This window comes from Salmo trutta, chromosome 25, assembly GCF_901001165.1.
Source record: "Salmo trutta chromosome 25, fSalTru1.1, whole genome shotgun sequence".
NCBI classification, from domain to species: Eukaryota; Metazoa; Chordata; class Actinopteri; order Salmoniformes; family Salmonidae; genus Salmo; species Salmo trutta.
In genome coordinates this window covers 26,349,227-26,375,254 of record NC_042981.1, presented here as the reverse complement: position 1 = coordinate 26,375,254, position 26,028 = coordinate 26,349,227, and the positions used below count along the sequence as shown (strand labels likewise).

The 26,028-nt window shown below is 42.9% G+C and overlaps 2 protein-coding genes across 3 annotated transcripts in view; one reads left to right on the top strand and one right to left on the bottom strand.

Annotated features, from left to right (window-relative positions):
• LOC115162264 (inositol-tetrakisphosphate 1-kinase) overlaps window positions 1–11,291 on the top strand; it is a 58,747-nt gene extending 47,456 nt beyond the window's left edge. The window contains exons 9-11 of the mRNA XM_029713414.1: window positions 5,627–5,694; window positions 7,707–7,869; window positions 8,435–11,291. Of these exons, the coding sequence (XP_029569274.1) occupies window positions 5,627–5,694; window positions 7,707–7,869; window positions 8,435–8,769 (566 nt within the window). The 3' untranslated portion in view covers window positions 8,770–11,291. The remainder of the gene's footprint in view (window positions 1–5,626; window positions 5,695–7,706; window positions 7,870–8,434) is intronic.
• A 689-nt stretch (window positions 11,292–11,980) lies between these two features.
• Window positions 11,981–25,168, bottom strand: LOC115162262 (serine/threonine-protein kinase PLK4). 2 transcript variants are annotated; one of them, XM_029713408.1, is made up of 14 exons: window positions 24,877–25,168; window positions 23,745–23,840; window positions 23,213–23,308; window positions 22,717–22,831; window positions 21,591–22,578; window positions 21,404–21,495; window positions 20,964–21,280; window positions 20,744–20,848; window positions 20,408–20,510; window positions 20,148–20,297; window positions 19,770–19,998; window positions 13,000–13,093; window positions 12,613–12,863; window positions 11,981–12,407 (listed from the first exon to the last, which is right to left on the bottom strand). In XM_029713408.1, the coding sequence occupies exons 1-14, from the start codon at window positions 24,916–24,918 to the stop codon at window positions 12,308–12,310; spliced, it is 2,778 nt and encodes a 925-aa protein (XP_029569268.1). In that variant the 5' UTR covers window positions 24,919–25,168; the 3' UTR covers window positions 11,981–12,307. The 2 variants fall into 2 exon arrangements, with proteins under 2 accessions (XP_029569268.1, XP_029569267.1); XM_029713407.1 differs by lacking the exon at window positions 24,877–25,168 and adding an exon at window positions 24,053–24,770.
• Window positions 25,169–26,028: the final 860 nt, after the last annotated feature.

The window sequence follows — 26,028 nt, the reverse complement described above, 5'->3', positions numbered from 1 at the left end:
AATGATCTGGGGCTGTTTTTCATGGTTTGAGCTAGGTTCCTTAGTTCTGGTGAAGGGAAATCTTAACGCTACAGCATACAATGACATTCTAGACGATTCTGTGCTTCCAACTTTGTGGCAACAGTTTGGGGAATGCCCTTTCCTGTTTCAGCATGATAATGCCCCCATTCACAAAGCGAGGTCCATACAGAAATGGTTTGTCGAGATCGGTGTGGAAGAACTTGACTGGCTGCACAGAGCCCTGACAACCCCATCGAACACCTTTGGGATGAAATGGAAAGCCTGCTATGAGCCAGGCCTAATCGCCCAACATCAGTGCCCGACCTCACTAATGCTGTTGTGGCTGAATGGACGCAATTCCCCACAGCAATGTTCCAACATCTAGTGGAAAGCCTTCCCAGAAGAGCGGAGGCTGTTATAGCAGCAAAGGGGAACCAACTCCATATTAATGCCCATAAGTTTGGAATGAGATGTTCAATGAGCAGGTGTCCACATACTTTTGGTCATGTAGTGTAGCTTTCCACCGGCACTCGCAAATGGCTGACAAGCAGTTGATGCGGGTGCGCAGTTGATGAATTCAATGCTGAATACACCGATTGTAAAACCGTCTCTCAAGCGCTCAAAATTGGCTAGGATTTTTCCTCTTCAATACTGGCCATGTAATTCTGACAAAGTATACTTAGAATAAGTCTGGTGTGTTTGAACAGGGTTGGATCAAAAGCCTGCACACCCAGTAGCTCTCCATATGGAGGGTTGACGGACCACATATGTTTTATACAGTAGCCAATCCAATGCAGTGTTTTACTTTGTGGAGGGTTAAGTGCCTTTCCCAAGACCACAACAGCAAGAGATATAATACATGGGATAAGTGACCAGCAACCTTCAATTGTCAATACCAGTTATAATAATAAAGGTTATTTTGTGAAATAGTTATTTGCATCATACAACACCATTTTTTGTCACCTTTTTGGCCCATGGTGTGAGACTATTTCTGGGAGAGGGACAAGTGACTTGAGCTTTCGGACAAGTAAAAAAATCGGTCCACCTTCATGTCAAGCCCTGCCCTGTCTGTTTATGGGCATGCAGCGTGCCATGCTGAGGGAGGCCCACAGCACTCCTGTCCTCCTGACAGACCCACTAAAATACCTCAGGCTTTTTAACGTCTTTGAGACTGGACTCCCTCTCTCTTTAAAAGAAGGGAGCCGAGTGCAGTGGATTTGGTTTATACATATTGGTCAACTATTTTTTTTTGACAAAGCAAGGTGAACAGTCAGATGCAGAATAACAATACACAGTCGTTTTGGATGGGAAACATAATTTGGCAATAAGCACATTGGTTAGGCTCAGGTAATCTGAACATGGCCCTTTGCCCTGACAGAAGAACTGGCGTCCATTTGCATGCACTACAGTAAAAGCCCTCATGCAAACCAGTCTGGGCTTCAGTGGAATCGTCTGCTTTGCCTTATGCAAAGAGTCCAGGGTCATTCCTGTGTCATCCAGCACTGTGAAACATACTGTAAAGTGCCCCAACCTGCCACACACATACCACAGCAACACACCTCTACTACTATATACACAGGTAGTGAGTACTGTCCAGCCTTGTCCATGGTATTGTGGAGTTTAATAAACATAAATCAGCACTCCGTATAGAGCAGACAAAATAGATTATAGACAGACAAACGGAGGTAGGGAAGGGAGGAATGGGAGAGGGAGAAAGGGGTTAGTTGAATGTTTAAAGCGGCAATTGAAACCATAAGTGTCCTCCCCACCACTGTTTCGTTAAAAAGCTGAGGGATGAGTCTCGAAAAATTCAACCACTCTCAAATTCATAGACAGCTATAAACATGATATCAAAATGAAAGTTTTAACCATGTTTTGAGGCTATACAGTGTTTGTTTACATTTACTTTGTTTACAAACATTGGAGTAAAACAATCTTATTTTGAGTTCTAATGGGGTACGACAGTTGAACTAAGTTATATTCTTTAAGAATCAATGGGTACATTAATTTATTAGTCCAACGCTGGATGTAGCTACTGCAGATGGCCCCTATAAGCACCTCAGTGTTGTGAAAGAGAGCCTGGTGTCAAGAGAAGATCATGTCCCATCCCACCGCCCACGCTCCCAGCAGAGGTGATATGTGCTTAGTAGTGTTCCCTTCAGCGTTCCTGGGAATGTTGTGTGTAGCTAGCACTTCCAGTATTAGTACACCCTAGTAGTACAATGCCCTGGGCTCGTTTTGGACAACGGTTGAATTCACCAATAGAAAGTCATCCTTTTCCCTCTTTATTTCAATCCTTCCTCACCTCTCATTCTTTAATGGCCTCTCTTAGTGTTAATGATTAAAAATGGGTGACTGGTAGCGAAATTGTAAAAGTAGAACAATCGATTACTCCCTTTACATTGAGTAGGGCTGGAAATCAATCTGTCTCTTTTTGCTTGAAGGACATCCCTGTGCTGAGTCAGACAAAAGATTAGATCATGTGAATCGGTTTGTCCCTCAGCCACATGACTAGGAATGGCTGTATATGAAGGCCATTGATATGGTGTGATGTATGGTCATATGGTACAAGTGGAAGTGTGTTGCCTATGTAAGATGATTGAACTTAAACTGGGGTTAGATTTTTGTCAGACATTGAGCTTATTTTCATACAGAATAGCTTAAGTTTGTGTTCGGTTATGCTGTGGCTTCAGTGTTTTTGTTTTTCTAATAATTACAGATGGTTAAGATAATTGAGTAGCACGTAGATACATATGCCCCCGTCTATCAACCAATGTGAAAGAAATTGGCAGGTTAGAGGTTTTCATCATGAATGTTGTTCTGGAGGCAGCTCTGTGAAGTCAAGGTCACTAGCTGGCACAGCCACTGTCATAAATCTGATTTTAAACCTAACCTTAATACCACCCTGAACCACACTGCTAACTCTAACCTGAAATTAAGACCAAAAACATCAGTTTTGTTTTCATGAATTTTTACAATATAGCCAATTAGACTTTGCAGCTGGCCTAAGAAAGTAATCGCTCAGTTCTGCCCCCAGGACCCGTGACAAACGTCAACCGGCAAGAAGTTGAGGAAAGCATGGTTCTTGCACGTTTGTTGGAGAGAATAAAGATGGCTCCTTTAACACTCATAAAAATGTAATTGCTTGGGATTCTAAGGACATATGTACGCAAGGCCAACGGCAGCAAATATACTCAAGCCTAGAATTTAACTTATGCTTACATCCCTGCCAATGTTTTATTGAACAGTGTCTTTCCATTAATGCACTTGAATTTCAATGTAATGGTGTGTGCTGACCAGCTGGTGGGCGTCTTCTGACATCTTCAACCTGTCCCAGGCTGTAGTCCCCACTTGCTTTAAGGAGACCACCATCGTCCCAGTGCCCCAGAAGAACAAGGTGACGTCCATATAACTATTGCCCCGTCACGCTCACCACAGTGATCATGAAGTGAGGCGAGAGGCTGGTCATGGCCCACATCAAGGCCAGCAATCACACTGGACCCACTCCAATTTACCTACCGCTCCAACAGATCCACGGAAGATGCCATTTCCATCGCTATTCACACAGCCGTAATACACATCTGGACAACAGGAACACCTATGTGAGAATACTGTTCATTGACTACAGTACAGCATTCAACACTATTGTTCCCTCCAAGCTCAACACCAAGCTGTGGGTCTGGACACCACCCTCTGCAACTGGACCCTGGACTTCCTGAACAGAGCACAGGCTGTGAGGATTGGCAACACCTCCTCCACACTGACTCTTAAAGGGCCCCCTAGGGATGTTTCCTCGGCCCTCTGCTGTACTCCCTGTTCACCCACGACTGCGTGGCTTTGCATGACACTAACTCCATCAAGTTTGCTAACGACACCACAGTTGTAGGCCTAATAACCAACAACAACGAGTCAGCCTATAGGGAGGAGGTAAGTGAACTGGCATTGTGGCGTACATGACAACAACTTCAGCAAATCAAAGGAGTTGATTGTTGACTTCAGAATGTAGAGGAGGGAACGCCCCGATTCACATCAAAGGGACTGCAGTAGCGCGAGTCACGAGTTTTAACTTCCTCGGCGTCCACATCACTGAGGACATGACATTGACCAACAACACCATCACTCTTGTCAAGAGGTTGCAACAGCGTCTCTACTTCCTAAAGCGACTGAAGAAATTTGGCATGCTGCCCCGTGTCCTCTCCAGATACTACCGCTGCACCATCAAGAGCATCCTGACCGCTTGCATCACGGCCTGGAATTGCTCCAGCGGGTGGTGAAGACGGCCCAGTACATCACTGGGACCGTGCTCCCACCCATCCAGGACTTGAAACGGTGCCTGAGGAATGCCAGGAGAACAGTCACGAGTTGTGCTGTCCGTTACCGTGGGGCAGACGCTATCGGAGCATGAGGTCTGATACCAACCGGCTCAGACACAGTTTCTATCTTCAAGCAATCAGACTGCTGAACACTTGAACTGGACCTGCTCTGATTCTTTGTACCTTAGCACTCACTCTCACTCACACACACACACACACACACACACACACACACACACACACATTCCTGCTATACACATCACAACTGCTGCTAAAAGACACTTATTATAATGCTCAATTTATACACTTGCATCCCATTTCCCCCCTTCCCCAATATGTGTAAATATTGGACTATAAATTGTGCCTTCCTGTATTATACTGATGCTAAAATGTATTATTCTATTCTACTGCCATTTATATGTTCGTATTCTTAGCATTAATTATTTCTTATTGTTGTTGAATTGTCGAAGGAACCTGCAAGTAAGCATTTCGTTAGATGATGCGTAACTCGTACATATGACTGATAAAACTTGAATGTCATACTTGTGCATCTCATTATTCCATGTTTATGGTGCTCTTGTGCTCCCTGGTGCCAGAGATGAGAACTGCACATCCATAACAAATAGTTGAGGGTGAAGATGAGAAATGTAATGTCATCAGGGAAAAGGGGATACCTAGTCAATTGTACAACTGAATGCATTCAACTGAAATCTGTCTTCCGCATTTAACCCAACCCCTCTGAATCAGAGAGGTGCGGGGGGCTGCCTTAAACGACATCTATCTCTTTGGCGCCTGGGGAACAGTGGGTTAACTGCCTTGTTCAGGGGCAGAACGACAGATTTTTACCTTGTCAGCTCAGGGATTCAATCCAGCAACCTTTCGGTTACTGGCCCAACGCTCTAACCACTAGGCTACCTGCCTCTAACCACTAGGCTACCTGCCTCTAACCACTAGGCTACCTGCCTCTAACCACTAGGCTACCTGCCTCTAACCACTAGGCTACCTGCCTCTAACCACTAGGCTACCTGCCTCTAACCACCAGGCTACCTGCCTCTAACCACTAGGCTACCTGCCTCTAACCACCAGGCTACCTGCCTCTAACCACTAGGCTACCTGCCTCTAACCACTAGGCTACCTGCCTCTAACCACCAGGCTACCTGCCTCTAACCACCAGGCTACCTGCCTCTAACCACTAGGCTACCTGCCTCTAACCACTAGGCTACCTGCCTCTAATCACTAGGCTACCTGCCTCTAACCACTAGGCTACCTGCCGCCCATGAAACTGACTAAAGTTTGCGTTTTCTCCATTACAGACAGAAAAGCAATTTTCTTCAACAGCCACAACGTATCAAAGCCAGAGTCGTCTTCAGACCTGACATCTGTAAGTTCAATTCACTAATGTGCTTTTTAATCATATCACCTACAAGGCATTCAGAAAGTATTCAGTCCCCTTGACTTTTTCCACATATTGTTACGTTACAGCCTTATTCTAAAATGGGTTAAATCTACACACAATACCCAAATTTTTATTTTTTATTTTACCTTTATTTAACTAGGCAAGTCAGTTAAGGCTCAGTTGGTAGAGCATGGTGTTTGCAACGCCAGGGTTGTGGGTTCGATTCCCACGGGGGTCAGTACCAAAAAAATGCATGAAATGAAATGTATGCATTCACTACTGTAAGTCGCTCTAGATAAGAGCGTCTGCTAAATGACTAAAATGTAATGTAAAAACAAATTCTTATTTTCAATGAGAGCCTAGGAACATTCTGCCCCTTGTTCAGGGGCAGAATGACAGATTTGTACCTTGTCAGCTCAGGGATTCGAACTTGCAACCTTTCGGTTACTAGCCCAACGCTCTAACCACTAGGCTACCCTGCCGCCACAGAATGACATACATTTACAAAAATGTCTAAAAACCTGTTTTTGTATTTTAAAAAGTATTCAGACCCTTTACTCAGTACTTTGTTGAAGCACCTTTGGCAGCAATTTCAGGTCTCCAGGTTCAAGTCCGGGCTCTGGCTAGACCACTCAAGGATATTCTGAGACTTGTCTTGGATGTGTGCTTAGGGTTGTTGTCCTGTTGGAATGTGAACCTCCACCTCAGTCTGAGGTCCTGGGCGCTCTAGAGCAGGTTTTCATCAAGGATCTCTCTGTACTTTGCTCTGTTCATCTTTCCCTCGATCCTGACTGGTTTCCCAGTCCCTGCCACTGAAAAACATCCCCACAGCATAATGCTGCACCACCATGCTTAACCATAGGGATGGTGCCAGGTTTCCTCTAGGCTTGGCATTCAGGCCAAAGAGTTCAATCTTGGTTTCATCAGACCAGAGAATCTTGTTTCTCATGGTCAGAGAGTCCTATAGGTGCCTTTTGGCAAACTCCAAGCAGGCTGTCATTTTTATTTTTTATTGAACCTTTATTTAACTAGGCAAGTCAGTTAATAACAAATTCTTATTTACAATGACGGCCTAGGAACAGTGGGTTAACTGCCTTGTTCAGTTGTAGAAAGACAGATTTTTACCTTGTCAGCTCGTGGATTTGATCATAGCAACCTTTCGGTTGCTAGATCATGTGCCTTTTACCAAGGAGTGGCTTCCATCTGGCCACTGTACCATAAAGGCCTGATTGGTGGAGTGCTGCAGAGATGGGAGAACCTTCCAGAAGGACAACCATCTTCACAGAGGATCTCTGGAGCACTGTCAGTGACCATCAGGTTCTTTGCCACCTCCCTGACCAAGGCCTTTCTCCCCTGATTGCTCAGGGCGGCCAGCTCTATGAAGAGTCTTGGTGGTTCCAAACTTCTTCCATTTAAGAATGATGGAGGCCACTGTGTTCTTGGGGACCTTCAATGCTGCAGACATTTTTTAGTACCCTTCCCAACATCTGTGCCTCGACACAATCATGTCTCGAAGCTCTTCCTTCAACCTCATGGCTTGGTCTTTGCTTTGACATGCACTGTCAACTGTGGGACCTTTTATATAGACAGATGTGTGCCTTTCCAAATCATGGCCAATCAATTGAATTTACTACAGGTGGACTCCAAGTTGTAGAAACATCTCAAGGATGATCAATGGAAACAGGATGCACCTGATCTCAGTGTTGAGTCTCATAGCTAAGGATCTGAATACTTATGTAAATGTGATATTTCTGTTTTTTATAAATCTATAAAAATCAGTTTTCGCTTTGTCATTATGGGATATTGTGTGTACATTGAGGGCGAAAAAATAATTTGATCCATTTTGGAATAAGGCTGTAATGTAACAATGTGAAAAAAGTGCAGGGGTCTGAATACTTTCCGAATGCAATGTATTTCTATGTGTTAAGCCAAACCTCAGTGTGTTATTGAATGCCCTTAGTACAGTATACTCAGACGTAGTTTTTTTCCTACCACAGAGGGACAATGTGGAGGGGGTCTCCCAGCCACCCAGTGATGATGTCATCAGAGAGTTGTCCAGGTCCTTGCGACAGGAGTTGGGCGTGTCCTTGTTTGGCATTGACGTCATCATCAACAACCTTACGGGCCAACACGCCGTCATCGACATCAATTCATTCCCTGGTGAGGGGTTTGTTCCTCTGTCGTAGGGGATAGGAGTCGATATGGGTTTGTGTGTTTATCTTTAGTCTAAGATGGATGGCCATTTATACTACCCGTCCACCTGTGTAGGCGTACGACAGTTTTACAATCTCTACCAGTTTGTAATTTCAAATCTTTGAGAGATTGCTTTTAGGGATCAATATAATCTAATGGGCTGATTGACATGGTCTTGCTTGGAGACAGAGCCGAGGCATCAGCAGTGTTAAATGAGAATTGAGCAAGTTCTGAGGCGAATCTAGCATGCCTTTCTCTTGACTAGGGCTGTTGTCACTATGGTAACACTGTTCTTGGGTTGCACTCTGTTGCCACCTCTGACGGTTGGAGTGTGAGGAGAATGGTAGTGAGCTAATCCCTCACAAACATTCACCCTCAGTGCCTCAACGACAAAAGCTAGGCACTCAAAATACAAGAAATAAGTATTTTCACTCATTTACCTGGACTGTTACCATCAGTTTCCCACTGTATTGAAGATGGGATATAAGCATCAGTCAGCCATGTCTCATGGCTCGTCCTCGTCTGTCTCCAGGTTACGAGGGTGTCCCAGAGTTCTTCAACGACCTGCTAACCCACATCACCAGTGTGCTCCAAGCTAACTCCGCTGACAGCCCCCCAGCCAGCGGGCAGCCTAAAGGCCTGGAATCCAGCGCTATGGTATCCACAGCCCCCAGCCTAACCCCAACCCCGGGCTCGCCAGGCTGCTGCAGCATGCTGGGGAAGGAGGCCAGCAGCAGCTCCTGGATCGTGGAGGGGGATGGGAACCTGAAGAGCCCCCGCCAGAGACTGGGCTGTAACTCAGCCATGTCCCCCAACTTCCAGCAACACTGTGTTTCCACGATAGCCACCAAGGCTTCCTCCCAATGACTGCCCTCCTCTTCCACCTTCGCCCCCACCCTGTTCTAACCTCGAACAAAAACAGATGAGGATTATAATGGTGACAATAATTAATAATGGTCATAATTATGACATTAATTATAATATATCTGTAATCAAAAACCAACTTTTTTCGATGTAGATATTGATGATGGTGATTGGTTGTAGATGTTTTTCTCTGCCTTTAGATGTTTTGTTTAATAAGACTTACAGTACTGTAATGTGAACTTTTGGGATCTCTGCTTAATTGCTGATTTTAGTTTCTCTCTGTGAAGTCTCTGTAATCAAGTGGTCCACATGAGCTGGTTAGGGGAATGACCTTGTCTGAACTTTAGTCTACAGCAGTGAAGGAAAAAGGCAATTTAACATCCTGTGCTCCATACGCACACACGTTTCCAGCATTGAAATTCACCAGTGATGTCTTTATTTTGATGTTTACCGCTCTGTCATATAGTGGAGAAGGGATAAAAAGTTTTTTTATTGTCACATACACTGGATAGGTGCGGTGAAATGTGTTGTCTGGGTACTATAACACTCATCCACAGGTTTGGAGCAGCTGCCAGTGCTAATGACACGCAGATCAACTGACTTAAAGCAGAAGAACCCACTCTATCATTTCCAAAATCACAAGCAAGTCATTGGGGCCTTGTTTGACATTAGATAAGATGAAATTGAACGCTGGTTGCTTTGTGTGCTATTTAATTGACAATGTGCTCTCTCTAGTGCAAGGCTCTTGTCATGTGAATTTCATAGTCTTCACAACAGCAGAAACAAAATAGATATTAATATCAAGATGCAGTATGAAAGGCTGAAAATTCCTGCATAAACCTTTGATCACACCTCATAAATGTTTGTCAGCAGAAAAATACATCTTTGATCATGTGACCAAGTTTAATATGGAATAATGTTTCTAAAGGTTGAGTGTTTGAGGTTTATACAGGTGTTTTATGTGACTACAAACCAGTCCATTTCCTTGCCTCTCATAACTTGAGTTGCGTTGCTCCAGCACTGCTGAAAGATGAGGATCACATTCCTTTTTGTATGTGGGTGTTTTCAAAAAGTATTCCAGCATTCCAATGCTTTAGTGAAAAATGACTTTTCTAGAATTGAAATGAATCGGCATGCTGAACTCTCATTCCCTCTCCCTCCATTACTACTCATTCAAAACTCAATTCAACCTCTGGGCATCTAAGTTTTCAATTGGTATTGTGTTCAGAAAATGAACTCTTACTCCACTAATTTCTAATTGAATGATATAGAATATATATATATTTAGCCAACTAAATCAACACAAATTATTTTTGTGACCATGAAATGAATGTCTTGATTACAATGCTAAGGATTCTTTATTTTCTTTGTACTTTGTCTTATTGACAATACATCATTTTAAGCAGACTGCTGGCACCTACTGAACAGTGAAACACCATCTAGTCAGCCCGGTGCACTCTTATACAGCCGGTAACAACAGTCTCCTAACTCCCTGTAAGCATCAGCTGCTGTGTTATTTTGAGGTCACAATATGTTAAAAAAACAATTCCAATTTTGCTCCCAATGTTCATGGTGAGATCCTTTTTTAGAAACTTCTATTTTGTTCATGGGGGGGGGGGATTTTTATATTGTGGAGAAGAGCGAGTGACGATTCGAACAATAAAGGGATTTCGTTTTTTGTCAGATGAGTAGTGAGATGGTGGTTTGGCAAATTAAATGATCTTCAAGACCAAGCTTCCAGTTGTCACCGTCTTCACCCTTAGCATCCAGTTGAAGTGCATGGAAAAGAGTGCAGGGCTGCCAACTCATTGTAAAAAGAATAGGGTGTTTTAAGTACTGCTTCATCTCAGGCTCTTAATTCCGGAGGAACAAGCATCAGCATATAGAATAAGTAGGCTGGCACACTGAATTGACAAGCTTATCAGAGGTTACTTAGCCCCAATGGCCAGATGGCAGTGACTGACCATCTAGTGTAGCCATTCAACCTGCTACCTTCCAGAACAACAGTTGAGTAGCAGTGGTCCTAAAGCCTTCCTTATTGAAGGACACATCCTCAACCCTGTGTGGGTGAAGTGATCAAGGAGAAAATGACTTAACCAAGCCATGCCCAGTATGTTGTGGAAACACTGCCATCTCTACATTTCTATACTGTGTTCTGCATCTAAATGGGAAATAAATATTACCCCTACTTACTACCTTGATCATTTCTCCAACCCTGACAGTCATTGTGCTCTCCACTTCCACCTGAATGTTTACTTGGAAATGTTATATATAGTAACATTGTGTGTGTGTGTATATATATATATAATACACATATGCATACATTTTTGTAAAAGTTCTCTAAAGAAAAAACTAATTAATACACAATGTGACTTTTTTATTAAATGGCTAAACAGGGCAAAAAATTACTTGAGTCAAGTGATTTCTAAAAACCTTGAGATAAATTGCTATTACTGTTCTAGTGCTTTAGTCCAGAACAGATCATGTATATTCTTGGGAAAAGTAATTAAATTCATTCCCCCAAAGTTGTGTATTGTGTTTCTCACGATAGGCCTCATGCATCTAAATCAAAAAATCAAATCAAATTTATTTATATAGCCCTTCGTACATCAGCTGAAATCTCAAAGTGCTGTACAGAAACCCAGCCTAAAACCCCAAACAGCAAGCAATGCATGTGAAAGAAGCACGGTGGCTGGGAAAAACTCCCTAGGAAAAACTCCTGAGAAAGGCCAAAAACCTAGGAAGAAACCTAGAGAGGAACCAGGCTATGAGGGGTGGCCAGTCCTCTTCTGGCTGTGCCGGGTGGATATTATAACAGAACATAGTCAAGATGTTAAAATGTTCGTAAATGACCAGCATGGTCAAATAATAATAATCATAGTAATTGTCGAGGGTGCAACAAGCACGTCCGGTGAACAGGTCAGGGTTCCGTAGCCGCAGGCAGAACAGTTGAAACTGGAGCAGCAGCATGGCCAGGTGGACTGGGGACAGCAAGGAGTCATCATGCCAGGTAGTCCTAGGGCTCAGGTCCTCCGAGAGAAAGAAAGAAAGAAAGAAAGAGAATTAGAGAGAGCATATCTGTCCTGTATACTGATACCATACACAAGGTATCCAAACAACCTCATCCTTTAAATGTTAGTTTTTGCTGGAAACATTTACTTTTACCCATTTATGCTGTTGTGAAGGTGATATGAAGAACAAAAGACCCCTGAACTCTACCCAGCCTGCAGATGTTTATTGCTTCAGCTTTTATGCATCTGACATTTCATGGAGATGATGGTTCGACAACTGACAATATAGAAAATACAAGTTTACACACATACAAACTATTTCAACAAGATGCTGTACAACATGGGTACTTCATAAAATATATATTCATAATTTGTCATCTGTACATAGAAAATAAACATATTTACAAGCACACTTGAAAGAGGTATCTATGTCACAGTATAAAGCCTATGAAAGTTTCTCCTCCCTGCAACATCATTGCTGCACAGGGACGTGTCAATATAACAGCAAGGGGGCAATGCTGAGGTTTGATTCAGCGGCGTGCTGCTGGACTGGCCAACAGACCCAGGATGGTGGAGAGACAGTGCAGCTTCTCCTTCACAAGCTCTGGCAACTTCTCATTCTCCTTGTACCTGGAGCAACAAAAGTAGGAACATGTCAGCAAAAAGGGTTTGACAACAATCATTCCTCAAATACAGAAAAACACAAAACCATCTTTTACATCTGAAAATTATCAAAATGACAATGTCGGACTTTGACATAGTGCTATCAAACAGTGGTAAAGCCGTGTGTCATTTATTGGATTTGTTATATAGGTGCTGTGTAAGTGTTCAGTACCTGGTGGTCCGTCCCACTGGGGACGTGTAAATAATACAGGAAACCCCTGCCTGCACCACCAGCTGGGAGCCATCGTTGAACTGCACCCACACCTCTCCACTGGTCAGCTGTGAGGCCCAACCAATATTTGGCACAAAGACAGACTTGAGGACTTTCCCTGCGTTGGCCGTGTGGTCTTGTTTGACCGACAGCGGAGAGCAGTTTTTGTTCACAATGGCTGAGGTGATGTCAGACTCTTCATAAAAGATCCTCTGAAGATTGGACAAGATAAATAAAATAAAGTTCAAAAACAATAACACCAGAAATATCTTACGATTCCTCCATAGAAATGGATGGAATAAATAGCTTAGATCACACAATGTAACATGTTGCGTGGGAGAAACTCACAGAGGGAGTAAAACATGGGGGCTGGGGCAGTGATGCCACATCAGCAGTGGCAGGCTGGGACGAGGGGCAGGAGGAGTCTGGGTTGGCAGGTCTCCTGGGAGGGACAGAGTAGCAAGATTAGTGACACAAGGACTGGCTGACATACACTACTGTTCAAAAGTTTAGGGTCACTTAGAAATGTCCTTGCTTTTGAAAGAAAAGCACATTTTTGTACATTGACCAGAAATACAGTGTGGACATTGTTAATGTTGTAAATTACTATTGTAGCTGGAAACAGCTGATTTTTTTTATGAAATATCTACATATGCGTACAGAGGCCCATTATCAGCAACCATCACTCCTGTGTTCCAATGGCACGTTGTGTTAGCTAATCCAAGTTTAGCATTTTAAAAGGATAATTGATCATTAGAAAACCCTTTTGCAATTATGTTAGAAAAACAGTTTTCAGCTGTGCTAATTAAAGAAGCAATAAAACTAACTGTCTTCTTTAGACTAGTTGAGTATCTGGAGCATCAGCATTTGTGGGTTCGATTACAGGCTCAATGGCCAGAAACAAAGACCTTTCTTCTGCAACTCGTTAGTATTCTTGTTCTGAGAAATGAAGGCTATTCCATGTGAGAAATTACCAAGAAACTGAAGATCTCCTACAACGCTGTGTACTACTGCCTTCACAGAACAGAGCAAACTGACTCTAACCAGAGTAGAAAGAGGAGTGGAAGGCCCCGGTGCACAACTGAGCAAGAGGACAAGTACATTAGTGTCTAGTTTGAGAAACAGACGCCTCACAAGTCCTCAACTGGCAGCTTCATTAAATAGTACCCGCAAAGAACCAGTCTCAACAGGCAACTCTGGGATGCTGGCCTTCTAGGCAGAGTTGAAAAGAAAAAGCCATATCTCAGACTGGCCAATAAAAATAAAAGATTAAGATGGGCAAAAGAACAGACACTGGACAGAGGAACTCTGCCTAGAAGGCCAGCATCCCGGAAGTCGCCTCTTCACTGTTGATGTTGAAACTAGCATGGAATAGCCTTCACTTCTCAGAACAAGAATAGACTGATGAGTTTCAGAAGAAAGTTCTTTGTTTCTGGACATTTTGAGCCTGTAATCAAACCCACAAATGCTGATGCTCCAGATACTTAACTAGTCTAAAGGAGGCCAGTTTTATTGCTTCCTATCAGGACAAGTTCAGCTGTGCTAACATAATTGCAAAAGGGTTTTCTAATGATCAATTAGCTTTTTAAAATGATAAACTTGGATTAGCTAACACAAAGTGTCATTGGAACACAGGAGTGTTGGTTGCTGATAATGGGCCTCTGTACACCTACGTAGATATTCCATTTAAAAAAATCTGCCGTTTCCAGCTACAATAGTCATTTAAAACATTAACAATGTCTACACTGTATTTCTGATCAATTTGATGTTATTTTAATGGAATTTTATTTTTGCTTTTCTTTCAAAAAACAAGGAGATTTCTAAGTGACCCCAAACTTTTGAATGTTAGTTTATACACAGTACCAGTCAAAGTTTGGACACACCTACTCAATCAAGGTTTTTTTTTTTTTTTTTTTTTACTATTTTCTACATTGTAGAACAATAGTGAAGACATCAAAACTATGAAATAACACATATGGAATCATGTAGTAACCAAAAAAGTGCTAAACAAATCAAAATATATTTTGTATTTGAGATTCTTCAAAGTAGCCACCCTTTGCCATGACAGCTTTGCACACTCTTGGAATTCTCTCAACCAGCTTCATGAGGAATGCTTTTCCAACTGTCTTGAAGGAGTTCCCACATATGCTGAGCACTTGTTGCATGCTTTTCCTTCACTCTGCGGTCCAACTCATCCCAATTGGGATGAGGTCGGGTGATTGTGGAAGCTAAGTCATCTGATGCAGCACTCTCCTTGGTCAAATAGCCCTTACACAGCCTGCAGGTGTGTTTTGGGTCATTGTCCTGTTGAAAAACAAATGATAGTCCCACTAAGCGCAAACCAGATGAGGTGGCGTATCGCTGCAGAATGATGTGGTAGCCATGCTGGTTAAGTGTGCCTTGAATTCTAAACAAATCAGACAGCGTCACCAGCAAAGCACCCCCACACCACCTCTTCCATGCTTCACGGTGGGAACCACACATGCGGAGATCATCCATTCACCTACTCTGCGTCTCACAAAGACACAGCGGTTGGAACCAAAAATCTCAAATTATTACTCATCAGACCAAAGAACAGATTTCCACTTGTCTAATGTCCATTGCTCGTGTTTCTTGGCCCAAGCAAATCTATTTCTGATTGGGTCCTTTAGTAGTGGTTTCTTTGCAGCAATTTGACTATGAAGGCCTGATTCATCCAGTCTCCTCTGAACAGTTGATGGTGAGATGTGTCTGTTACTTGAACTCTGCAAAGCATTTATTCGGGCTGCAATCTGAGGCTGGTAACTCTAATGAACTTATCCTCTGCAGCCATGTAACTCTGGGTCTTCCTTTCCTGTGGCGGTCCTCGTGAGAGCCAGTTTCATTATAGCGCTTGTTGGTTTTTGCGACTGCACTTGAAGAAAATGTCAAGAAAGTTCTTGACATTTTCCGCATTGACTGACCTTCATGTCTTAAAGTAATGATAAAGAGAAATGACAGTTTACCTATTTGAGCGGTTCTTGCCATAATATGGACTTAGTCCTATTTTGTAAAAGACCATCTGCTGTATAGAAGATACAAGACCCCTGCCTTGTCACAACAAAACTGATTGGCTCAAGCGCACTAAGGAAAGAAATTCTACAAATTAACTTTTAACAAGGCACACCTGTTAATTAAAATACATTCCAGGAGACCTCATGAAGCTGGTTGAGAGAATGCAAAGAGTGTGCAAAGCTGTCAAGGCAAAGGGTGGCTACTTTGAAGAATCTCAAATATGTTTTGATTTGTTTATCACTTTTTTGGTTACTACATAATTCCATGTGTTACTTCATAGTTTTGATGTCGTCTATTATTCTACAATGTAGAAAATAGTAAAAATAAAGAAAAAACTTTGAATGAGTATGTGTGTCCAAACGTTTAACTGGTACTGTATGCATGTATACACACACACGACAAATAAAAGTGTACAAAATAGGCTCTATTAGTCGAGGCATGGACTCTACAAGGTGTCAAAAGCGTTCCACTGGGATGTTGGCCCATGTTGACTCCAATGCTTCCCACAGTTGTCAAGTTGGCTGGATGTTTTTTGGGTGGTGGACCATTCTTGATACACCCAGGAATCTGTTGACTGTGAAAAACCCAGCAGCGTTGCAGTTCTTGACAGACTCAAACCAGCGTCCCTGGCCCCGCTATCCCACCCTGTTCAAAGGCACTTTAATCTTTTGTCTTGCCCATTCACCCTCAATCGCACACAATCCATGTCTCAAGGCTTTAAAATCCTCATTTAACCTGTCTCCTCCCCTTTATCTACACCAGTGGTTCTTAACCTTGTTGGAGGTACTGACCCCCACCAGTTTCATATGCGCATTCACCGAACCCTTCTTAATTGGAAAAATGGCTCTCTTCACCTTGAATTCAGCGAGCGTTGTGTTCTTGTATTGTCCATCTCCATGCAGCTTAAGGAAGTGTTCTCTTAGTTTTGCCGGTGCTAGACTAGAATTGCTCAACTTAGCATTGCAAATCATGCAGTTAGGACGCTGACTCTCATCACGTTCCGTTATACATGTGAATCCATATTGTACATATTCGTCCGACCACTTTCTTTTTTGCTCGACATAGTATGAAGGGATTAAAATATTAAGAAAGAAATCACACGACGTACCATCACGACAGTCACAATTCGACTACTGAGCGCGCCAAATTCCCTGCAGCACAGATAGGCCAAGCGATGTTGCGTGATCACCTGCAGCCAATGATGGCCAAGCGGGGCGTGTCATCACGAATCATATGAGTCGGGTGTGTGTCTTGACCTCCGCCGAACCCCTGAGACTGACTCACCGAACCCCTGGGGTTCGATCGAACCCAGGTTAAGAACCACTGATCTACACTGATTGAAGTGGATTTAACAGGTGATATCAATAAGGGATCATAACTTTACCTGTCAGTCTGTCATGGAAAGAGCAGGTGTTCCTAATGTTTTGTACACTCAGTGTAAATAACTGAAATAGTAACTTTCAGCATTCTGCAAGATGGTACTTTATTTAAGACAGTGGAGGCTTCTCAGGGGAGGACCATCCTCAGTGAATTTCATAAAAATGTAAATTGTAAAAATTATAATTTTTAAATAAAACTATACTAAATATAATCACATCACCAAATATCAAATACATTTTTATTTGTCGCATGCGCTGAATACAAGAGGTGTAGATCTTACTGTGAAATGCTTACTTACAAGCCCTTAACCAACAATGCAGTTCAATAAATAAGAGTTAAGAAAATATTTACTAAAATAAACTAAAGTTAAAAACTAAAATGTTTATTAAAAAGTAACAAGAAAATTACAAAACAACGAGGCTATATACAGGGGGTACCGGCTAGCTATCACTGCAGTGTATAAAATGTGGTGAGTAGTTGACTCAAAGAGAGAGAAAGACAATAGTTTATCAAATGAATTTCTTCCAAAATGAAGGAGAAGCAAGGGATAGTCATTTTTTTCTGTTCCACTTAGTTAGCACATGCAGCTAATGGAACACCCTGCTCAGAGGGATGCTATGTTAGCTAGCTGGCTATGACTTTCCAACACAACAACTCTTCCAATTGTTAGGGTTTAACCAACTATTTGTTTGCATAACCAATATAATACAACTATTTAAACCTATATAATAAAATTAGTTGTGGTGCATAACTTATGAATACTAATGCTAAACATAAGAGGTTTATATTGTATTAACATAGATTGAGCGACATATAATAGACATGACTAACTGGAGGGTTGCTGGCTAGTAGGAGTGTAGGCTGAGTAGACTCGTGACACACACACACACACACACAATGCCTGGTTGTGGGGCCGCTCAAGGACAGGTGTACGGGAGGGGCTGGTAGAATGGAAGATAGCTGTAGCACAAAAGCAGAAACTGTCCTAACTGTAGCACAAGAACAGGCACTGTCCTTGGGTGTCTGACTCTCGGGTACACACATGAAGATAAGCTAGAAGACAACTATGCTTGGCAACAAAGATGCGTCTAGAGGCTGGGACCAGCCTGCACGCCAACGATAGGATGAGTAAGTTTAAACCACGCTCATCCTCCCTCTGACAGGCCAGCAGTGAGCGGGAACTATCTCTGTCAGAGTATTTAATGAAAAGCAAAGGATGTGTCACTCAGTTCTCTGTCTGCCCTGCGAGGTGTCACAGTGAGCCCGTATATACGAACTTCATATTTACCATAAATGTGTTTGCATTAATTAAAGTACAAAGAAATCAGAAGTTACTCTGTGTTAACTGTTTTATTCCAATACCAGATTGAATTGACGCAACTCGACACAAGTCAAGGTAAGCTTTTGGTTTGACTAATTTATTGCCTCCGGGGCCTGACAGTGTAAATGCTTACTGACTGTACAATAACATTACTGCATGATTGTAGCGGGTTTACTAACGCGTTAGTTCTATTAGCTATGCTGACTATGATGTTACTTTAGCTAAAATGGTGACAACGATGTAGGCTGTGTGTATCGGTTTGGTTTGGAAAGGTTTTTTCGCCTGGTCACATACAGCTGATGTATTGTGCATTGAAGTCTTCCCTGTGGCTCAGTTGGTAGAGCATGGTGTTTGCAACGCCAGCATGGTGTGTGCAACGCCAGGGTTGTGGGTTCGATTCCCACGGGGGGCCAGTACAAAAAACAAATGCATGAAATGAAATGTATGCATTCACTACTGTAAGTCGCTCTGGATAAGAGCGTCTGCTAAATGACTAAAATGTAAATGTAAAATGAAGTCCACAAGCGAAGGAATACAACGTGTGTTATGAGAGTGAACTGTTTACACATGATCAGCGACTATTTACATTGACGACCCCCCCCCCCCCCCATTTGTTTTGTACACTGCTGCTACTCGCTGTTTATTATCTATGCATAGTCACTTCACCCCTACCTCCATGTACAAATTACCTCAACTAACCTGTACCCCCACACACTGACTGCGTACTGGTATCCCCTGTATACAGCCTCTATTGTTATTTTGTGTTACTTTAGTTTATTTGGTAAATATTTTCTTAACTCTTCTTGAACTGCACTGTTGGTAAAGTGCTTGTAAGTAAGCATTTCAGGCTAAGGTCTACACTTCTTGTATTCGGCGCATGTGACAAATAAAGTTTATTTGATTCATTCTGCCGATTCTGCTAACTTTTCTTAAACGGAAGCAAACATAACAAAACAGGGATAAACATACCTCGTTTGCAACTGTTGGACTAATGATTACACCTTATATCAGTTAGATGCAGGCAAGAGTGTGCAAGGCGGTATTGAATGTCACTGTCTGTCACCTCAAATTTGTCTCTCGACCTGTGCACCTACACTGTAAACTTTCAATCATAGGCTAGGTTGTAGCAACCTCATGATGGGTATGGGGAAAATAAGAGTATCATGTAGTAGCCCAAACCTATGCTGTTACATTGAACTGGGTAAATGAAATATGAATAACAGTCATCCAATATTCTGTAATAGAAATAAGGCCATGCTCATGAAAGAAAAACATCCTCCCTCATCTTAAACGGCACTGACCGCCACTGATTTAAGTGCTTCCAAACATGACAATTTACAGCATTAACACTGACAACAGACACAGTCATGGCTCTCACTCTCACCTGCCGATGGTGATGGGGAAGAAGGGAGTGCTCTTGACACTGTGCTGCTCTTCTGCAGTGATTGCCGCCTCCAGAGACAGACACATGCTGTGTCCCTCGTCAGACAGCTCCACATACAGCCTGCTCTCTGGGCTGAGGCCACTCAGACCCACCTCCCCTTTCACTGTGTATGACTTCCCACTCTTCTCCACCACCCGGACCAGCTCCGACGTCTTGTGGATCTTTGCTCCTGTCACAGCACAGAGGGGAACTACAGGTCAGGATGATTTAGTTTAACAGTGTGCAACAATAACATTTCAATATCAGAGAAGGACAATAGGTCTTATCCTTCAAGTTCATGATGTTTCATATAACTGAGGCTTTGTAAATGGTCCTCACCATCGTAGAAGCACACCTCCAGGTCTGCATTGGGGGAGTTCTCCATCAGCATACACTTAGCAGACTTAGTGTAGAGGGTGACTTTTGGAGTCTTGGATTTCACCACGAGCACAAACTTGGAGGCATACTGGTATTTCCTCCAGTACTTCTCTATTGAAAAGAAGCAGAGGACAAAGGTTAATTGAAATCAGACTTCCAACATACGTATAAAATGATTTTGACTCGTAACAGAGACTTCCCTGTCTGGTATTGAGGTGTACCTGGTAAGTCATCATAGCTGCAGATCAAGATATCCTCAGGAGGAGCAGGGGGGCGCTCTAGTACAGGAAAACCCTTCCCCTCATTGGGCTGGTAAATAGTGACCTACAGGTGCATGGTCAAAGGTTGAAATGAGTGTTTTGCCATTATTTTACTGACAGAGACCATGATATATCAAATCAAATTTATTTATATAGCCCTTCTTACATCAGCTGATATCTCAAAGTGCTGTACATAAACCCAGCCTAAAACCCCAAACAGCAAGCAATGCAGGTGTAGAAGCACAATATATATATCCTCTCTGAAGGGTATGAAGTGTTGTGATTCCTGAAACTCACCATTGAACCATCACCGGATATCCTAAGGACCTCTTTGACCCTCTCCTGGGGGCCCTGGCCCTTGAGAAGCTCCATACACACCTCTCCTGTATCAAGAATACTCACCTGGGGAGAAAGAGACAAAAACCACAGCTGTAGAGCAGGCAGGCATAGCCCTGTCATTGAAAGCAGATCAGGTGAATAGAGACAGGGGTATAACTAGGGGCTTTGTCTGTCTTACCACAGCGTTTTTAGTCTTCTGTCTGATGGGTTTCAGTCTGGAGGCACACAGGGGAGGGAGCACATTTCTCAGGGACTTCTCCTTTGCTATACTTGGTTTGGATAGACTCTGCAGCTCTCCCCCATGTACTCGTTGCCCATTCTCCCAGTAGGACTCAGTGTTTGAGGGGTGGTGATGGTTCTGGTTGCGGTGAGAACTGGTCCCTCTGCCTGCTGGTTTGTCACTCCAGTAGTTGTGTACACCTAGAGGCTCCCTGCTGCTATGGAAACTGCCACTGCTGCTGTGAGAGCTGACATCCGTGGGCCTCGGAAACGGGCCTGGGGAGGCAGGGGGAACAAACAGTCAAGCTCATGTATGAAAATCTTATTTTAGAAGTTTTAAATCTTTACATTGGGATGTAAGATTAAGATACAGCAAAGAAAAGAGTAGGTGTAATATACCTTCTTTACTGAACCAATTTTGTACACCTTCTGACTCTTCTAACTGCAGGTTTAGTGGACGTGGTGGTTGTGTGGAATATGAACATCCTGAGCTGAGAACATACATGCATCAGTTAGTCAGACAGACACAGACATGTTAATATAAATCACATTCTATTAATTACAGCACACTGGTGTCACATCTTACCTGGCTGTCTGTTTGACAGGCGGCGATGGGAGCCTTCCATGTTCTGTGAAGGGTTGTGGAGTGTCCTTGTAGCTGGAAGACATGGGAAAGGCCAGTCTCCCTGACACAGTCAGCATCTCCTCAGAGTGGCACCTCTCCAGCTCTGCCTGCCCCATCCCCTGGGCTGGAGTGACAGAGGAGCTAGACCGGTCTGAGGAGTGAGCCCTTCGTAGGTACCTGGAGTGGGGCCGTCCACTCTCCCCACCCAGAGCAGCTCTGCTCCTGCCTACTCTGTCTGAGTGCTGCTGCTGCCACTGCTCAACCCCCTCAAAGCAGGCGTTGCTGGGCGGCCGGGGCAGTGTAGGGATAGGCATCATGATATTGGGCAAGGCAGGTCCCATCACATGCCTGGCTCTCCTCTGGAGATGGCGGCTGCTGCTGCTGCCGGACATGGACGAGGTGCAGGCTGTGGAGATGGTGGCGATGCCGCTGTCCATGGAGCCTGGCTCCCCCAGGCTCAGCTCCTTGGTCCTGGCCAGCAGGCTTTGGGTCATGAAGGGGTGCTCCAGCACAGCAGACAGGCTGGGCCGTTGCGCAGGGTCCTTCCTCAGCAGCTGATGGATCAGGTCCTGGGCCTCCTGGGACACATGGCTGGGCATGTCATACTCCCCCAGAACCACCTTGTTGAGGGTGTGCTTCACCGTGTCTGTGTCAAACGGGGGCCGGCCCATCAGGAAGGCATAGAACATGCAGCCCAGAGACCAGACATCAGATTCCAGGCCGTGGGCACTGTGGGTGGCCACCTCTGGGGAGATGTAGTTGGGTGTGCCACACATGGTGAAGTGCTTCTCGCTGGGGAGCTTCAGCTTGGTGGCCAGGCCAAAGTCAGCTATTTTAAGGTTCATATTGCCTGACAGCAGCAGGTTGGACAAGGTCAGGTCCCGATGCATGATGCCATGTGTATGCAAGTACAGCATACCTTTCACTATTTGATGCATGAAGTGCCTTGCTGTAACGTGAAAAATAAAGTTAAACAACTGTTATAAAAGGAAACAAGGCAAAGTGTCAAAACATGTTAATGTAGCTTTCATATCATCTTAAGAAATGTATCACTGTTTCACTCTGGTAAAAAAAATGTTTTACTCACCTTCACCCTCTGAGAAGGGCATCTTCCTATCTTTCAGGTATCGACTCATCTCTCCATTATGGCACATCTCCAACACCAAGTACACATAATTACTGTCTTCAAAGTAGTTGTACAGCTGCAAAAGAGTAAAATGACAGGCCAAAATGTTATATCGGGGTTCATGGCACAGCACCACCTTGTGGACTGGCTGTGCCACTTTGTAAAATGTTTGATAATTTAAGGCCAGGCACCACACCTTATTATTCTAGTCATTTTTGCTCTAGATGGCAGGAAATGGCAGTATTCAAAAAAGCAAAACTGTCTGAGTCTAAATGGGTCACTACATCCCACCTGTACTCAGCAGCACCACATTTAAAAAAAATCATTGGGAGAACCCTGGGGTTAAATGCAGTCATGTAAATGAGTAAATAAGACCTTATTAAAGAATCACCAATTTCAGCACTACAATGATCACATGCCATAACATGTCCAACATAAAATGTTCAACCATGCTTACCTCTAGTATTGACGGATGCTTCAATCGACACTGAATCTCCACTTCGTTACTTACACGCTGGACCATACCAGATTTGTGCATGGCTTTTTTGTCAATCTGCACAGAGAGGGGAGTAATAGAGATAATTATACAGTGCATGTGAGCCTTAAAATGCACTGCTTTAGTCTTGTGGCAAAGAGCCGATCGAACTTCCACAAAGAAACGATGAGAACTATCCAGAGACAGAACAGACTGTCTAGACTCCCAACAGTCCACATAGGACCCGTGGGAGGGAGGCTTAGTGACAATACAAGGCTCTGCTAAGCACACCACCTGGTAGTGAGAGGATGATGATAAGTGGGTGAGTCTTCACTGTGTAGGCTGTCAACATTTCCACACTTGTGATTTGTCTGCTTGGACTTGACAATAAACACTTTGTAGTGATGAGCTTACTTTATGGTATTAATGTTTGTGTTTTGTGGTTCCCTGGGGAGCAACACCATAAAAGTACTGGGATGCAGACTGTATAGCAATTTAGAAAAATTGTTCTTACCATTTTGATCGCCACCTCCAAGCCAGTGTTAACTGACTTCGCCCGGTAAACACATGCAAAGGAGCCCTTACCAAGGAGAGTGAGAACTTTGAAGTCCTGATAAAGAGAATTAACAAATGTTTTCACAAAATGAAATACAGAATTCCAAAGTCAATAACATAATATTTACATTACAACAAATATGACTAGAATATGTCCTATAGCTAGGCCTATGTCCTAAAAATATGTCCTAGATGTGCCTGTCAGCTGTTTTATTTATATATATATATATATATATATATATATATATATGATGACTGACGTGATACCTCAATCTGAAACTCCCCAGCTGTAGATAATATTCTCTCCTCATCTTCACTGACTTTGCATTTAGTTGTCAGGTTTTGAAAGAAATAACGAATGACTTTGTCGAACATCTTCCCTCTGACATGTATGATGTAGCTGGCTAGACAGCCAGTGAGTAGTACACCACCACAACAACTGTACCAGGCATTTGGTCGTCAGGGAAGCTACAGACTGGCTACCCAACATTGCCAACTGTGAAACCACCAGACAAACGTTGCACCCGTCTTTGCCATATGGCCTTGAATTATCCCAGCTCTCTTCCCGCTAATGAAGCAGGCGTTGTGGTCCCAATCACCTGGCAACAATAAACCGGTGCCGTAAGTCGCGAGGAAGCACCACCGGTCGAGGCTGCTGAAGGGAGGACGGCTCATATGGCTGGAACGGAGTAAATGGAATGGCATCATTTTGATAGCGTTCCACTCCAGCCATTCCCACGAGCCTGTCCTCCCCAATGAAGGTGCCACCAACCTCCTGTGTTGGAGGCATGTCTCAAGTGTCAACAACAACTCGGCTGCAACACCGCTAGTTTTAGCCATCAGCTAACGTCACTCTTCTACATTGCCGACTACGAATTGTGCAAAGTTGGTAACGTTTGTAGACAACTACAGTAGCTAAGTTAGTTTGCTATTTAGCTAACTAAACAGCGTCAGAGTAGCTAGTTCTTGCAACTTCAGCGAGCTAAAATACTTTGTACTAGACTAGCTAAATTAGCTAGCTACAGTAATAAATTAGCCACGCGTTAGCTAGCTAACGTACACAGTAGTACAGTAACGTTAGGACAACTCACCTCGATTTTATTACCGATTGAAACACTCATCTTGCTTCTCATGTCTTCCCAATCGATAAAAAAAGTATTATTCAATACATGTTCAACCAGGTTAAATTATCCGCGGCCGTAAACGGCCTTTGATAAAAACAAATGAATGTTGCTATTTTATTCCACTCCAAAACTTTTGCATTTCTTCCATTTTGAAAATATCCGCCCGTTACACTCGTGGTCACGTGACTATACACGTCATATTGCAACAAGCAAAAGTAGCCACATTCACTTCGAAGTCCCTCGATTACTCCAGACTCTCCATCAGGACACGTTTGTTTCTCCTTGCTCTCTCAGAACAACACATCTATACATGCTTTATTTCAAAAGGATATTGTATCCATTCCTTATGTCACAACTTACTGGAATACATGTGTCAATAATATCTGTTGGAAAAAAGACTGTTATTATCACACAAATACATGCTTGTTAATTAACAAGGTCAAAGAGGTCTCTTTCAAAATGATCCATAAGTATTACCCTGCGAATCATTACCTGAAGAAACTCAAAAAAGACATTAACATTAACTGTACTTTTTGTGTTGAGCATCCAGAAACAGTTTTGCATTTATTTTGGCATTGTCTACATGTAAAGAAATTATGGAAAGATATTCATAGTTTTATCATTGTAAATATTCTTGATGACTTTTTTTTTTATGGGAGAATGTGCTGCTCGGTTTCCTTTTTTACCTCAAATCAATTTTACCTCAAATCTAATTGTGCTAATGGCAAAATGTCATATTCATAAATGTAAATTCACTAATAAAAAAACACTCTTCCGTGTTTTCTATTAGGAATTCGAGCAGTACATTAAGACCATTCTACATTCTTCTAATAAGAAAGCTGTTAAAACAATCAATATGTGTGCATCTTTTAAGGTCTTTGTATAATCTGTAATTTGTTGTACCCCCTAGCACATGTTATCATTGTCTGTTTGTATACTTCTTGTATGTATACTGTTTTTTCTCCCCCCAAAAATATATATTCAAAAAATAATAATAAAACATTCACTTCGAGGGCTGCTCGAGCTAAGGGAGCCTATCAGGAACAAAAAGCACTAGATGCATTGAATAAAATAACATCCTCTTTATGTAGTAACATCCTCTAGAGACTTGACTTATTA